Source organism: Chelonoidis abingdonii, chromosome 26 (genome assembly GCF_003597395.2).
Source record: "Chelonoidis abingdonii isolate Lonesome George chromosome 26, CheloAbing_2.0, whole genome shotgun sequence".
NCBI classification, from domain to species: Eukaryota; Metazoa; Chordata; order Testudines; family Testudinidae; genus Chelonoidis; species Chelonoidis abingdonii.
In genome coordinates, this window is record NC_133794.1 from 5,691,779 (window position 1) to 5,705,056 (window position 13,278).

Below are 13,278 nucleotides of genomic sequence, written 5' to 3' on the forward strand. Positions count from 1 at the left end.
TTCAGAGGGGCAGCAGGGTCCTGCCATGGCAGCCCGGGAGCTGGCAGAGGACAGAGCCAGATTCCAGCTGGAAACAGCAAATACCCGCGCAGCAGTCGATCAGCTTCAGGGGGCGCTAGATCCTAGCGCAGTAACAGGCCTGGCCTAGGTGTGGGCACCGCTCTCCCCCGCGTGCCAGGGATTTATTCCAGTGTAAATCACAGCGTGCAGCAGGGGGCGCTCCAGTTCGCCGGCACATCCTTCACCAGCTGCCTGTCCCCACCGGGGGAGCCCTCGAGCCATGTCCCAGCGTCCCCTGCTGCACCGTCAGTGTTGTGACATGGTGGGCAGGGCAGCCCATGGCCCCCGCCGTGTCTCTATAAATAAGTAATAAATAAGGGGGGAGCGGCCTCCCCCGCTCACAGGAAGACGAACTCGTCCGAGGTGGCCACCTTGGGCTTGCTGCGCCTGGGGAGCTGCACGGTCTGCTGGGAGAAGCGGGAGCACAGCTCCGCCAGCCCGTACTCCTGCGCCTGGCCCTCCGTCACCGTGAACATGGGGTACTTCTCCTTGGCCGACGAGGAGTTCAGCACCTGGGGGGCAGAGGGCTGGGGTCAGAGGGCCACGAAAGGCAGGCAGAAACACCCCCCTTCGCCATATACACATTATCTGCTTGCAAAATCCACGCAGCGCCCCCCTGCTCCCAAGCAGCACCTCAGGGAGCCCCCGTGCTGCAGGGGGGAGGGAAAAGGCTTGGGGCCAGTGGCAGCATCAGCCCTTTGACTTGGCATGGCGGGTTCCGAGCCCTCACCCGCGTGGGCACGCATTGGGGAAGGAGCATGCAGCCGCCCTGCCTTGTTCTGACCCAGCAGGATCCAGACAGTGAGGCGGGCTTGAATCTCCGCCAGAGGCAGGAGGCGGAATCCACCCGGCGCTTTTCCCAGGTAGGTGCCCACACGCATGGCGCCGAGGCCAGGCACCAGTCCAGGGGCTGCGGGAGGGCTACATCCAGGGCGTTCTGGGGCCCCAGCAGAGCTCCCCCCCGGCCAGTCCCTACTCCAGCTGGCACCAAGGCATTGCCTGCTGCGGCCATTACCCTGGTCAGCTCTGAGCACAGTGTGTCCAACTCCTGCCCGTCGCGGGCATAGAAGCCGATGGTGCAGCTGGGATCCATTTTGCTGAAGGCTATTTTGCGGGGTGAGCTGCAGTGGAACGACTGGAAGAGAGAGCGTGTACGCGGGTTACTCCATGCGGCCAGCCCCCGGCAGGAGCTGCCCCCCACCTCCCGGCTCGTACTGACCTCCAGGGGGAAGTTCTCCTTGGTGGTGTCCACGAAGGGCTGGCAGTAGTGGGGGTCCAGGTACAGCAGGAAGTCGTCTGGAAAGCAAAGGGGTTGGGGGGAGAGAAACATCAGCAGGAGCTCGGCAGCCGGGATCACACCGGCCCCAGCACCCAACCCAAAGCACCGCGACTCAGACCCTGCTGCAGTGCCACATGGGAACTGTACTTTGGTTCCCTCCTGTTCCCCCTTCTCTTATGGCCCAGGCTCCCCAGACAGACTACATCTCCCATGATGCACTGTGGCCAGGACTCCCAGGAGACAATCACCACCCTGCACCATGGGGAGACTGGTGCATCACGGGAACTGTAGTCCAATCGGGGAGCCAGGGCTAGGAAGGAGACTCAAACTACAACTCCCAAGAGGCACCACAGCAGCATTTCTGAATCAGAAGCTGTTGTGTTTCCATTTTTTGCCAAGGGGCCGGAGTTTTCCCATGGGAAGAGCCCGCTCTGCTGCCCCGAACATGCCGGGGACAGGTGCCGGGCAGGGCTTGCGGGCACGTACCTTGGTAGCCCACAAAATAGAGTGAGTGCTTGGGCTTCCCACCGATGATCCCAATGCAGAGCTCCAGCTTCAGAAGATCCTGGAGGGAGACGAAGACACGGAGTGGGGGGCTTAGCCATGGTATCCATTTCCTGCTGCCCCACCCATGGCCGCAGCCCTGCCCCCAGCAGGGATCCAGGCAGCTAAACAGGGGGCTGCTCTCCACAATGGAGCTGGATGGGGGCAGCACCGAGAGGAATTCCAGGAGGACGGGGCCTCAGGAGGTTCCTACACTGGGACCTGTCTCAAGGCAGCTTGACGTGCTGTGCCAGAGCAACTGGCGAGATGGGGGCTGAAAGGAAGGATAGACACGGTTCTGACCTGGGAGACCTAGGTTCAATTCCCAGCTCTGACAGACTCCATGGGGCACCTTGGGACCTCCCTTAGCCACTCCGTGCCTCAGTTTCCCCATCTGTGCCATGGGGATAATAGCATTGCCCTGCCTTTCGGAGAGCATTACAGACTGGGACAGGTAGATACTAATGTGAGGGGGGCTGGACAAGAGCTCAGGACAGCTAGGGACTTCTGGACAAGTCCTGCCTCCCATTCCTTCCCCCACCAATCAGGGTCCCCCAGTTGTTCAGGCCCCGCCCCCACCCTACCTTCACGCAGTCTACATAGACAGGATTGAGGGTTTCCCCACCCAGGCGCATGGGCACCAGGATGATGACAGCTTTCCTCCTGGCACCGGGATCTGGCATCGTCCGGCCGTCGCTCCCAGACACCAGCCTTGCCACGTCCCCCTTGTACACTGAGTGGGTCACCAGACAGAGGAGAGGGGGGTTAGTCACTGGCAGCCTGGTGCCACCCTAGACACCAGTAGAGTCTGGCTTCTTCTGCCGGGGCGCAGGGGTCAGATCCTAGCCCGGGGCAGGGAGAGACCCCCAGCCTCCAGGTGTGATACCTGAGAGTCAGAGCACCCCTTAGCCCAGGGGTCCATGGAGCACATCAGCTTCCAGCCACAGGCTACCCCCAGCACAGCACTCACCTGTGCAGTCCTGAGATACGTAGACAGCCAGGCCACTGGCTTCCGAACAGCCTTCGACCGCCTTCCTGCAGGAGATGGAGGGGAAGAGAATGAGCGTCCTGCGGCCTGGCCTCACCTCAGCCAGTGACTGCGATCAGACACCTGCAGCCTGGAAAACACCAGGCGCCGCGGGGGTGGAGATCGCAGGCCGTAGGTTTGTGCTTCAGGAGAGCTCCCGTGTCATGCCCAGGGCCACCCCGGTGGAGCCGGCGTGGATTGATCCCCGGTGCTGCGGGCCGTCGTCTGCTCACCTGACAATGTGAGCAGCAATGGAGGGGCCGTACCAGTCCCCGGCTTTTTTCCCCGAGCTCCTGCCCAGCTCCACCAGCCGGTGGATGCCGAAGGGTGCCCGCGGGTGATCGGCGAACCACGAGACAATGGTGCGGTGTCTGTGCTCCTTCTCCAGCTCCTGCAGGCTGAGGGGGCGCAGCGGGGCCCAGATGCCCCAGGGGTCCCTGCCTCTGTCCACAGCGAGGGCAGGCAGCTGCTGCAGGCCGGCGCTGCCAGGCCGGGCGGGAGAGATGGGCTTCATGGCGTCCATCTCCACTAGGCTGGTGGTGAACAAGGCGTCGGGCCAGGTCCAGTCTAGGAGTAACAGGAGAGGTATAGACAGTGTGTTCCACAAATGTGCCCTGGAGGGGACAGGGTCCATGCATGGCATGATGCCAATACCCCTCTCCGGGACCAGAGCTCAGCCTGAAAGTCACTCGTGGAGTCCAGGCCAGAAACGCCCTGTCCTGGGAGGCCAACTCCTGGGTTCTGTGCCTGCCCCTGCCTCAGTTTCCCTCAGAAACACCCACCTGCATTGTGAAAGGCCAAGTGCCCTAGGGAGGGGCTAGGCAGGGTATTACCGACAAAAGAACAGACCCAGGGTGCTCCGAGCGCTGGCTGCTCCCTCCACCCCAGCAGCCAGAGCAGCTGTGGCCTTTGCTGAGCATGTGTAGTGTCTTGTCCCAGCTCTCAGGGCAGAACTCTCCCCCGGGGGCAGACGGTCTCATTGCCACCTGCTGCAGGGTATCTTAACCCCTCCCCACCTGCCACCCACCAGGGCCTCGGCACAGAGCCGGGAGCCCTGTGCACACGCTGGCTAGCCCTGGATTTCTGCAGCGTCCCCCCACTCACTCCTGCCGAGGAAATGCATGAGGAGCCCCTGGGCGAGAATCATCTGCCCGCTGCGCAGCATGCAGCCCCAGCCGCAGTCTGTGGTCCACATGGTGCCCTCCAGCTGTTGGAACTCCCGGCGGTAGGTGAGCCAGATGCGGGAGGCAAAGTCCTTCTGGAACCGCTCCACGTCCTCTGCAGGAGAGACCCCTCCACCCAGTCAGCCACAGGGGACCCCCAGCCAGACATGTATGGGGGCCTCCCCACTCAATCACAGCCCCATTTCGGAGCCTCTTAGCGCTGTGCCGTCAGCAGCCAGAGGGGGCGATGTTTGCAAAGAACCCCATCAGCAGGGCAGCGCGCTGGGCCAGGTGGGAGGGGGGATTCTGCATCGAGCTGGGTGGGAAGCGTTTCACCCAACACAAGTGTGAGACGCTGACACTTTTCTCCTCCCCGAATCGGGAGGAAGAGCCAAGCTCTTAAGGGAACCAGGAAACCGGAACTGCTCCTTTTGGAAATGCCACAACTCTGCAGGTGCCTCCCTTCTCCCCAAGGCGAGAAGTTTGTGAAACCACAAGATGGAGTCATGGTTGATCTCTGAGCTAACCCGGCTACTCACCCTCCACCTCGAAGCAATAGACGTGGCCGAAGAGGTATATGGGGGACAGCTTGCTGAAGTTGGTTTTAGTCTTGACCGTCCATCCTGGGAGGGGAGAAGCAGAGAGAAGTGAGCAGTGTCCTCCCATCCGCACTGCCTTCCATTCCGAGGTCCTGACCATCACAGAGAGTAGCCAGCTCCTTCCTCCTGCTGAACCCTCACATCCCCAGCCGCCAGGGTCAATAACTCACAGCTGTATTCCCATGCACAAGGCATGGAGTCAGCCAGTGCACAAAGCTCTGATGCCCTGGCTGGCTGCCCTAGATTTCCCTGCCACAGGGCATTACCCAGGTGCTCCAGAGGTGCCCTGTTCTCAGCATCACGTCCTGACTGCGATCAGGTCAGGTGGACACCATGAACTCAGCTGTGGGGGGGAATCACTTGGAGGTTGGGCTGACTGCGCCCGTCCCCATGGCTCTGGTTGTGTTTGCCACCTGGCTGCTTGCATGCCAGCAGCCAGACCTTGGTGCAAAGCAAGCCAGAGCAGGTCAAGGAGCAGCTGAATCCTGCCCCGCAGCCTCCCCAGTCAAACCCAAGCCAGTCCCCTGGGCAGCTCCCTCAGGAACGCTACGCTCCACTTGCTGCCTGGGCCACGGCCCTCCCACCAATTCCCTCTGCTGCTCTAAATTACTGGCTACAGCCCTTTGGAGGAAGTGAAACAGGCAACAAGCAAGAGCCTCGCCTTGAAATTCCCTCTGTGGGTGGCTCCAGGAGCTGTGATCAGCATTTGCCAGCAGCATGGAGCGGGTTGTTAGATGTAGCCATGTTAATTGCAGCACTGATCTAGATCCCGGAGGTGTTGCTTCTTTCTCCTCCACTCCACTCTCTACGCTGGCTCCCCACCCCGCTGGCTCCAGATCAAGGCCTCGGTCCTTAGCTTCAAGGGGTTCGCGTCTTGGCCTGGGCCCAAGCTATCCAAAAGACTGTCCAGAGCTCCGGGGAACGTGGTTGAGAACGTCACTCCCCGGCCCAATGGAGCGCTGTGCCCTCAGGGTAAGGCTTGGCTGGGCCGGAGAGCGTTTTCCCAGAGGCCACTCCCTGATGGTGGAACAAACTCTGGGAATGAAGGGCCTTCCCAAACCTCGCGTCTGCTCCAAACGCAAGGGGCACGTCTCTGACCTGCCTTCTCCAACACAGAGCAGCAGGGACATTCCAAAACACCGTACAGTGCTACCAAGACACACCATGCCATGCCACCGCAGGGGCTGCTCCCCGGGGCGAGGGAGAACTAACAGGTGAGAGACACGGAATCCCACTGCTTAATGCGCGCCTGGGAGGAACTGGAATGGCCCAGCAATGAGCAGGGTCAGAGCCTGGAGCGAGGGCACGTCCGCCAGCTGGGGCCAGGAATACCTCCCAGCTTGCACAGTCCGAGCTCTGCATTTCACTCACCTGCTCCCTGCAACATGTGCACTACCAGCCCTCTATGGCCCTGTGGCACCCACCCTTGGGCATCCCTGCACCCTGCTTTGACCCTGGCCACTCACAGGGCTGCAAGGCAGTGATTCCTTTGAAACACTCCTGCATTAGCCCCTAGCCTAGCTGCACCAGGGCCCAGGAGCCACATGGCACAGCAGGAGGACTCCTTAAGGCAGGTGACCTTCGACCAGGGGCTCTGTAGGAGCACAGCTGATCTCCCAGAACCTCCCAGCTGCCAGCTCCTGACCACCCAGAGGAGGACACAGAGCTGCCTTTGTTGACGTGCTGATGCAGCAGACATGTTGTGAAGTTTATCAGCAAGATAAAGTGCCTCTCACACGCAGGCAATAGGCACCCTCCGGAGGAGGAGGGTAAGTCTGAAGTCAGCCTTCGATGCCCTGACACAACCAGAGCCATGTGGGCTTTCCAGCCACGTCAGCAGCAGCCAGTGAGTTGGAGGAGCCTGAACTGACTGAGTTACAGGAAGAGAAACCTGCACTCAGCTGTACTGGGGAACCTCACCCCCTCCACTCGTGCTGAGGTTTCTGCTACCCTGCTAGGAGCGGGACTTGCAGCTGTCCTGGGTAGAAACAGCACGAATGATGGGCCAAATCTGCAGCCATTACCCTAGCCAGTTCCCGTTTCTTAGGGACACCCCTAAGTCTGCAAGACACGCCGAGCATCGTTAGTACTATGGGGCATGGAGGCACCAGCTGATCCTTGCCACTCTCCTGGGCTGTGGGTGAGCCCGTTGACCGTCAGGGAAGACAGAGAGGGTTAAGTGACTTACCCTGGGCCCAGAGGGAATCAGTTTCAGGGCTGGGATTAGAACAGGAATGTCAAGGCAGACTGAGGAAAGTCTTCAGGTCGCAACACAGCTGGGAGCCCAGCCTCCAAGCAGGGCCCCCAGGCTGGAATCCACCTGACAGGTTTCTCACAAACATCAAGGCCTGGCTTGCTCATAGGCCTGGACATGCCACAGCCACAGAGCCTGTAGGCACCCAGGACAGTCTGCTCCCCCCACGGCCAGGGGCAGGGACACGTGCACCCGGGGTATCGACACAGGAATCTACAAGACAACTAGCAGCTCGCAATGCATTGACCTGCCTGCTGCCCACAGATCAACAGCTGCCACCACTGGAGCTGCCACTCCCCAGCTCGAGGGCTGGGGGAAGAGCCTTTTCCACACACCGACACTCCCTTTACCATCACCACACCAGGCCAGAAGTGCTCCGGCTGACACAGGCCAAGCACTCCCAGGAGACTGGGAACAGGGGGAGCTTAAAGCCCCAGGAACAGCACATTTGGGGGCAGCCCGATTCCAACACAGACAAGTGACTTCTAATCATTCTCTTCCCCGCTGGCCAAGCCACCCCCGGCACATTTGAAATCCCAGGCGCACTGAGCAGTGAGTCAGAGTTGGACGCAGGTCTCGCTCCTAAGGCCAGCACAACAAGTGGCCTGTACTCAGTGGGCTGGGCAGTACCCAGGTGGCCGGGGCGCTCACCGTATTTCACGTTGTTCCAGGCCGAGAGGAGCTTGTTCTTGATCTTGTCCACCTCATCAGGTTCGCTGGGCTGGCGGCTCTGCGCTCCCCCCGGGAACAGCCCATTGCAGCTCCCATCCTGGCCCCCGGCCCTGGGGTTAAAGAGCTTCCTGCCATCTGAATGGCGCAGCTCGTCCTGGCTGACGTACTGCACCGAGGCAGGCGAGACGGAATTCATTGAGAAGGCGGGACGGGCACGGACGGTGTTCTCAGGGTGGCGGGGCCGGGATGCAAGTGCGCGTGCATTGCCAGGAAAGCAGAGCTGCTGAGCGACCAGAGACAAGGGGTTATTTTCAGGGAGGCGGCGACATTCAGAAGCTCACCGTTAGTACAGGGGGTGAAGGTCGGTGTCTCACACACACACACACACACACTCTGTCACTTCCCCTAGGTCTGCACCCCACCCTTCAACGCTGCTGCAAGAGAAGGGCATTTCAACGCAGCCCAGGTGAGTCAGAGGCCCAGGGAACAAATCCAGGCAGCAGAGCAGTAAATCAGGGCAACGCAGAGCGGTTAGTAGTGGGTAAGGCACCGTGGGAAGCCTCTTGTAAAGTCCTTTCTCCCTACAGCCTTTTCCTGCCCCATGCCCTGCCCCACACCTCTCTACAGCCTCACCTTACACCCACATGCCCCACCCCCACGGTGCTGTCCGCACCTCACCCTTTTTCCATACTTGGCATGTAGGGAGAAGCCGCTTCCTGCCACACTGGGTTGCGGGGGCCCTCTGAGGACTGCCAGCTCTGGGCACCCTGGTCCTCCCATCACCTGAGCTCCCGCAGCATCTCTGTCAGGGAATCCCTTCGTGGTCCCCTCCACAGCCCTGCTGCCCCCCAACCAAGGCCCTTCACCACCTCTCCGCCACGCAGCTACCCAAAGCGACCTCTCATAGCCCCAAGTCCCCCCAGACACTGCCCATAGCCAAGACCTACCTCTGGCAGCCCCCCAAACCTGCCCCAGCCCTGCTGCTCCCCACCCAGCCAATGCCTCCCAGGCAGCTCTAGCACCCCACAGCCAAGGCCCCTCTCCACACCCTTGCCCCTCCTCCCCCCAAACCACTGCCTAGCCCTGGCCATCCCCACACAGCCTGCCCACTGAGCCCCCTCAACCAGAAAAAACCCATAGCCCTGTCCCAGTACCACCCCCCAGGCCTGTTGGGGGGACTGCCCCCGCCATAACCCCAGCACCTCCCACCTGCAGCCCTGTCTGCAGCGCACCCGCATAGCCCAGGGCTTCCCAGACACCTGCCCCACGGCCCTGCTCCCCCATCACACCTGGAACTGCCCCACAGCCCCACGTAGGACAGCCCAGCCCCCTAACCGCAGCCCAGCGCCCCCCGTGCCCTGCTCCCCAAGTAACTCCCCAGAGCCCTCCCGCGCCCGGCCCCTCAAATAACCTCCCAGAGCCCCCCCCCGGCCCCGCCCAAATAACCTCCCAAGCCCCCCCGCCGCCCGGCCCCTCAAATAACCTCCCAGAGCCCCCCACCCGCTTGCCGCCCCAAGTAACCTTCCCAGGCCCCCCGCCGCCCCCCGCTGCCCAAGGAACCTCCCAGCAGCTCCCCTGCGCACCGGCCTCGCCAAGTTAAACCTCAGAGCCCCCTGCGCCTGCCCCCCAAGTTAACCTCCAGAGGCCCCCCCCTGCCCCCGGCCCCAATAACCTCCCAGAGGCCCCCCCCGCGCGCCCGCCCCCCCAAATAACTTCCAGAGGCCCCGCCCCGGCCCCATAACCGCAGAGCCCCCCCGCGCCCGCCCCAAATAAACCTCCCAGAGCCCCCCCGCCCCCCGCCCAAATAACTCCCAGAGGCCCCCCCGCCCCCTGCCCAAATAACGTCCCAGGGCCCCCCCATGCGGCCCTGCCCCCCCAAGTAACCTTCCAGGCCCCCCGACCCCCGCCCCCAAATAACCTGCCCAAGAGCCCCCCCCGCCCCCGGCCCCAAATAACCGTCCCAGAGCCCCCCCCCGCGCCCGCCCCAAGTAACCTCCCAGAGCCCGCCCCGCCCCGCCCCAAATAACCTCCAGAGGCCCCCCCGCGCCCTTGCCCCCAAGATAAACCCCCCGAGCCCCCCACGGCCCCCTGGTCGACTCGGGCTCGGGCCCGCCGGTCCGCTGCTCACTCTGTCCCCGAGCGGGGCCCGGCGCGCTCCCCCGCGCTCCGCCGCCATCTTTAGCTCGGCCGAAACCCGGAAGCGGCGGGCACCTTCTCGGGCGAAGCGCTTCCCTGCCAGCACCAAACGTCAGCGGAAGTGGAGTGAGCATCTGGGGCGAGTCGTTTCCCGGCGCGGCTCCGGTGAGGGTCATCTGGGGTTCAGCGGGGCGTGGAAAGGGGGAGTCAGGGGTCAAGCGGGTGGTACGGGTCAGAGGTCAGCGGGTGGCAGCGAGAGGTACCCACGGGTGGTCATCAGGGTCTGAAAGGCAGTTAGGTGACAGGTCACTAAAGAGGAAGGTCAAAGGTCACTGGGTTGAGAGGGCTTCAGAGATCACAAAGCAACAGAGGTTCAGGAGATCACCTAAATTAGAAGAAAGTGAGGGGTCAGAGGTCACTCAGATGAAGGGGCCAGGGTCAGAGGTCACCCAAGTGGAAGGAGTGAGGGGTCAGAGGTCACTCGGATGAAGGGGTGAGGGGTCAGAGGTCACCCAAGTGGCAGCTGGGAGGATCGGCAGTCCCAGATTTAGTGCCGGCCTCTGCAGCCCGTTGCAGTTCGGTGAGCAGGGTGTTGCCAGCCCCACTGGGGTGCGACCTGCTCCCAGACCCAGCCCTGGGTAGCAGGGTCCCAGTGGGGAGAGAGGCCCCCGCCGGTGGCAGATCAGTGCTGGGTTTGGCCCCTGGGTCCCCTGAGTGGTTCCCGGTCTGTGTGTGGTGCATGGGACCCCCCTCATCGTGCCAAACATCCCCATCAACACAGCCCAGCACCAGCGTGGGGAGACCATGGGGACGTCCCAGCCACTGGCAGCAGCTGCAAGTCGATGTTATGCTTGAGGAGTTGAGGGCACCTGGCTTTGGCGCACATGGTGGAGTCGGCCTGGGGACGGTGAGTCCACCAGAGGGAGCCTGGTGTGGAGGGCAGGGATGAGGAGAAGTCGGGGAATGGGAGTGTGTAGGAGAGAGGAGCGGGGTTCAGTTAGTGTTGCCAGATGTCAGGTCTTTGACCGGAACACCCCATTGAAAAGGGACTCTGCTGGCTCCGGTTGGCACTGCTGACTGGGCTGTTAAAAGTCCATTTGGGGCTAAGGCAGGCTTCCTGCCTGCCGTGACACCACACGACTCCCAAAAGTGGCAGTATGTCTTCCCCGGCTCCTGGGCGTAGTGTGGGGCAGCCAGGGGGCTCCGCACGCTGCCCCTGCCCCAGGCGCCAGCTCTGCAGTTCCCATTGGCCAGGAACCACGGCCAATGGGAGCTGCGAGGGTAGTGCCTGTGAACGGGGCAGTGTGCAGAGCCACCTGGCCACGCCACCGTGTAGGAGCTGGAAGGGAGACATACCGCTGCTTCTGGGAGCTGCCTGAGGTAAGTGCCACTCGGAGTCTGCACCTTGACCCCTCTCATGCCCCAACCCCGTGCCCCAGCCCTGATCCGCCCTCCTGCCTCCAAACCCCTCAATCCCAGCCCGGAGCCCTGTCCTGCACCCCAAATCCCTTCTCCTTGGCCCCATACCAGAGCCCTCCCTCCCCCTGCATCACAACTCCCTGCCCCAGACTAGAGCCCCCTCCTGCACCCTGAACCCCTCAGATCCACACACCCCCAGTCTGGAGCCCTCTCCTGCACCCCAAATCCCTTCTCCCTGGCCCCATACCAGAGCCCTCCCTCCCTCTGCATCACAACTCCCTGCCCCAGACTGGAGTCCTCTCCTGCACCCTGAACCCCTCGGATTCAGGAGCCCTCTCCTACACGCCAAACCCCTCATCCCTGGCCCCACCCCAAAGCCCACACCCCCCAGCTGGAGCCCTCACTCCCTTCTGCATCCCAACCCACTGCCTCAGACTGGAGCCCCTTCCCACACCCTGAACTCATTTCTGGCCCCACCCTGAAGCTCACACCCCCAACTGGAGCCCTCACCTTCTCCCAGCCCCCTGCCCCAGCCCGGTAAAAAGGAGCTAGTGAGTGAGGGTGGGGAGAGTGAGCAACAGAGGGAGGGGGGATGGAGTGAGCAGGGGGGCGGTGCCTCAGAAATGGGGCGGGGAAGGAGGCGGGGCAAGGGTGTTTGGTTTTGTGCAAGCAGAAAGTTGGCAACCCTAGGTTCAGTGTGGAGTGGATGGGAAGGGGTCCTCTGTGCAGCGGGGCGTGGGGGAACCCTGCTTTAGCACAGACACAGCGTTTCTAAGGGGACGTGTGCTGGTGTCCTGGAGTGTCAGGCCAGAAGGGACCCCAGGTCGAGGAGTCTGAGCTCCTGCATGCCACCGGCTGCTAACTCCCACCCAGCGAGCCCGGTGTGGGGCCCAAGGACCAGCCCTTGGGGGACGAACCTGGAACGTGCAGCAGGTGATGGGCACGGAGGAGGTCAGTGCTGGGACCATCTCTGTTCTGCGTTTGAGGTTGCTAAGTGCTCTTTAATACACCGAATAACACTGACAATACATGCTCTGGCGTGGGGGTGCTGAGTGTTTAACGCTATAGGGCAGATGGCGCTAGCTGGTTGCCTGTTTTTTACACGGCAGGGTCCTGGGTGCCGGGTTCTGTGCTGGTTCTATTGAGGGTTTGAGGTTCAACTTCCACCTGTGCGTGCTCTCAGCTCTCAGCCTTCCCCCCAAGGTGCTCCTGGCCCATATCTCCCGCTGCTGCATGCTAGCATGGCAGATCTGAACACAGTGTCTTCTCCGAGGGTTGGAGAGGCTCAGGACCCTGCTTGGTGCATGGCAAAGCAGGCTAGAATGCTAGAAATGGGGATGCTGGGATTGGGAACGAGAGAGAGGGGGTGCTGGGACGGATCTGGCTCTTGCATAGGGAGGACTGGCTGGCTCAGGGGGCTGGGGGTCACACCCAGAGCCTTGCTGTGTGAAAGGGGTCACCAGGACACACGGTTGAGACCCACTGCTCTAGATCCAGGGTTGTGCTGTTGTACAATACTGGCTGTGGACAGCAGGTGTCACACTCCGTCAGGCCGGAGCTAAGGTCTTGGGGTGTGTCCACACGGCTGTTCGACAGCCCCTGTGCCTAGCGCAGGGTGGGCAACCTCCAGGGCTCAGCTGCGGAGCATAGTCCTCGTTAAGTGCTAATTAAATGTCCAAGGATCAAGGGCGGCTCTAGCCATTTCGCTGCCCCAAGCATGGCGGCACACCGCGGGGGGCGCTCTGTCGGTCGCCGGGAGGGCGGCAGGTGGCTCTGGTGGACCTCCCGCAGACGTGCTGCAAATGCTTCACTGGTCCCGCTCCTGCAGACGTGCCTGCGAATGCTGCACTGGTCCCGCAGCTCCGGTGGACCTCCCGCAGACATGCCCGCGAATGCTCCACCGGTCCCGCGGCTCCGGTGGACCTCCCGCAGACGTGCCCACGAATGCTCCACTGGTCCCGCGGCTCCGGTGGACCTCCTGCAGACGTGCCTGCGAATGCTCCACCGGTCCCGCTGCTCCGGTGGACCTCCCGCAGACTTGCCCGCGAATGCTCCACCGGTCCCGCGGCTCCGGTGGACCTCCTGCAGACGTGCCTGCGAATGCTCCACTGGTCCCGCGGCTCCGG

At 62.4% G+C, this 13,278-nt stretch overlaps 1 protein-coding gene across 2 annotated transcripts; it reads right to left on the reverse strand.

The window, feature by feature from the left end:
* Positions 1-149: 149 nt before the first annotated feature.
* ATG4D (autophagy related 4D cysteine peptidase) lies at positions 150-7,916 on the reverse strand. Of its 2 annotated transcripts, XM_032780450.1 has the most exons (10): positions 7,577-7,909; positions 4,612-4,695; positions 4,014-4,187; positions 3,143-3,476; positions 2,853-2,917; positions 2,467-2,615; positions 1,826-1,904; positions 1,280-1,356; positions 1,076-1,195; positions 312-572 (listed from the first exon to the last, which is right to left on the reverse strand). In XM_032780450.1, the coding sequence occupies exons 1-10, from the start codon at positions 7,791-7,793 to the stop codon at positions 399-401; spliced, it is 1,473 nt and encodes a 490-aa protein (XP_032636341.1). In that variant the 5' UTR covers positions 7,794-7,909; the 3' UTR covers positions 312-398. The 2 variants fall into 2 exon arrangements, with proteins under 2 accessions (XP_032636342.1, XP_032636341.1); XM_032780451.2 differs by lacking the exon at positions 2,467-2,615 and having other exon boundaries at positions 150-572; positions 7,577-7,916.
* Positions 7,917-13,278: the final 5,362 nt, after the last annotated feature.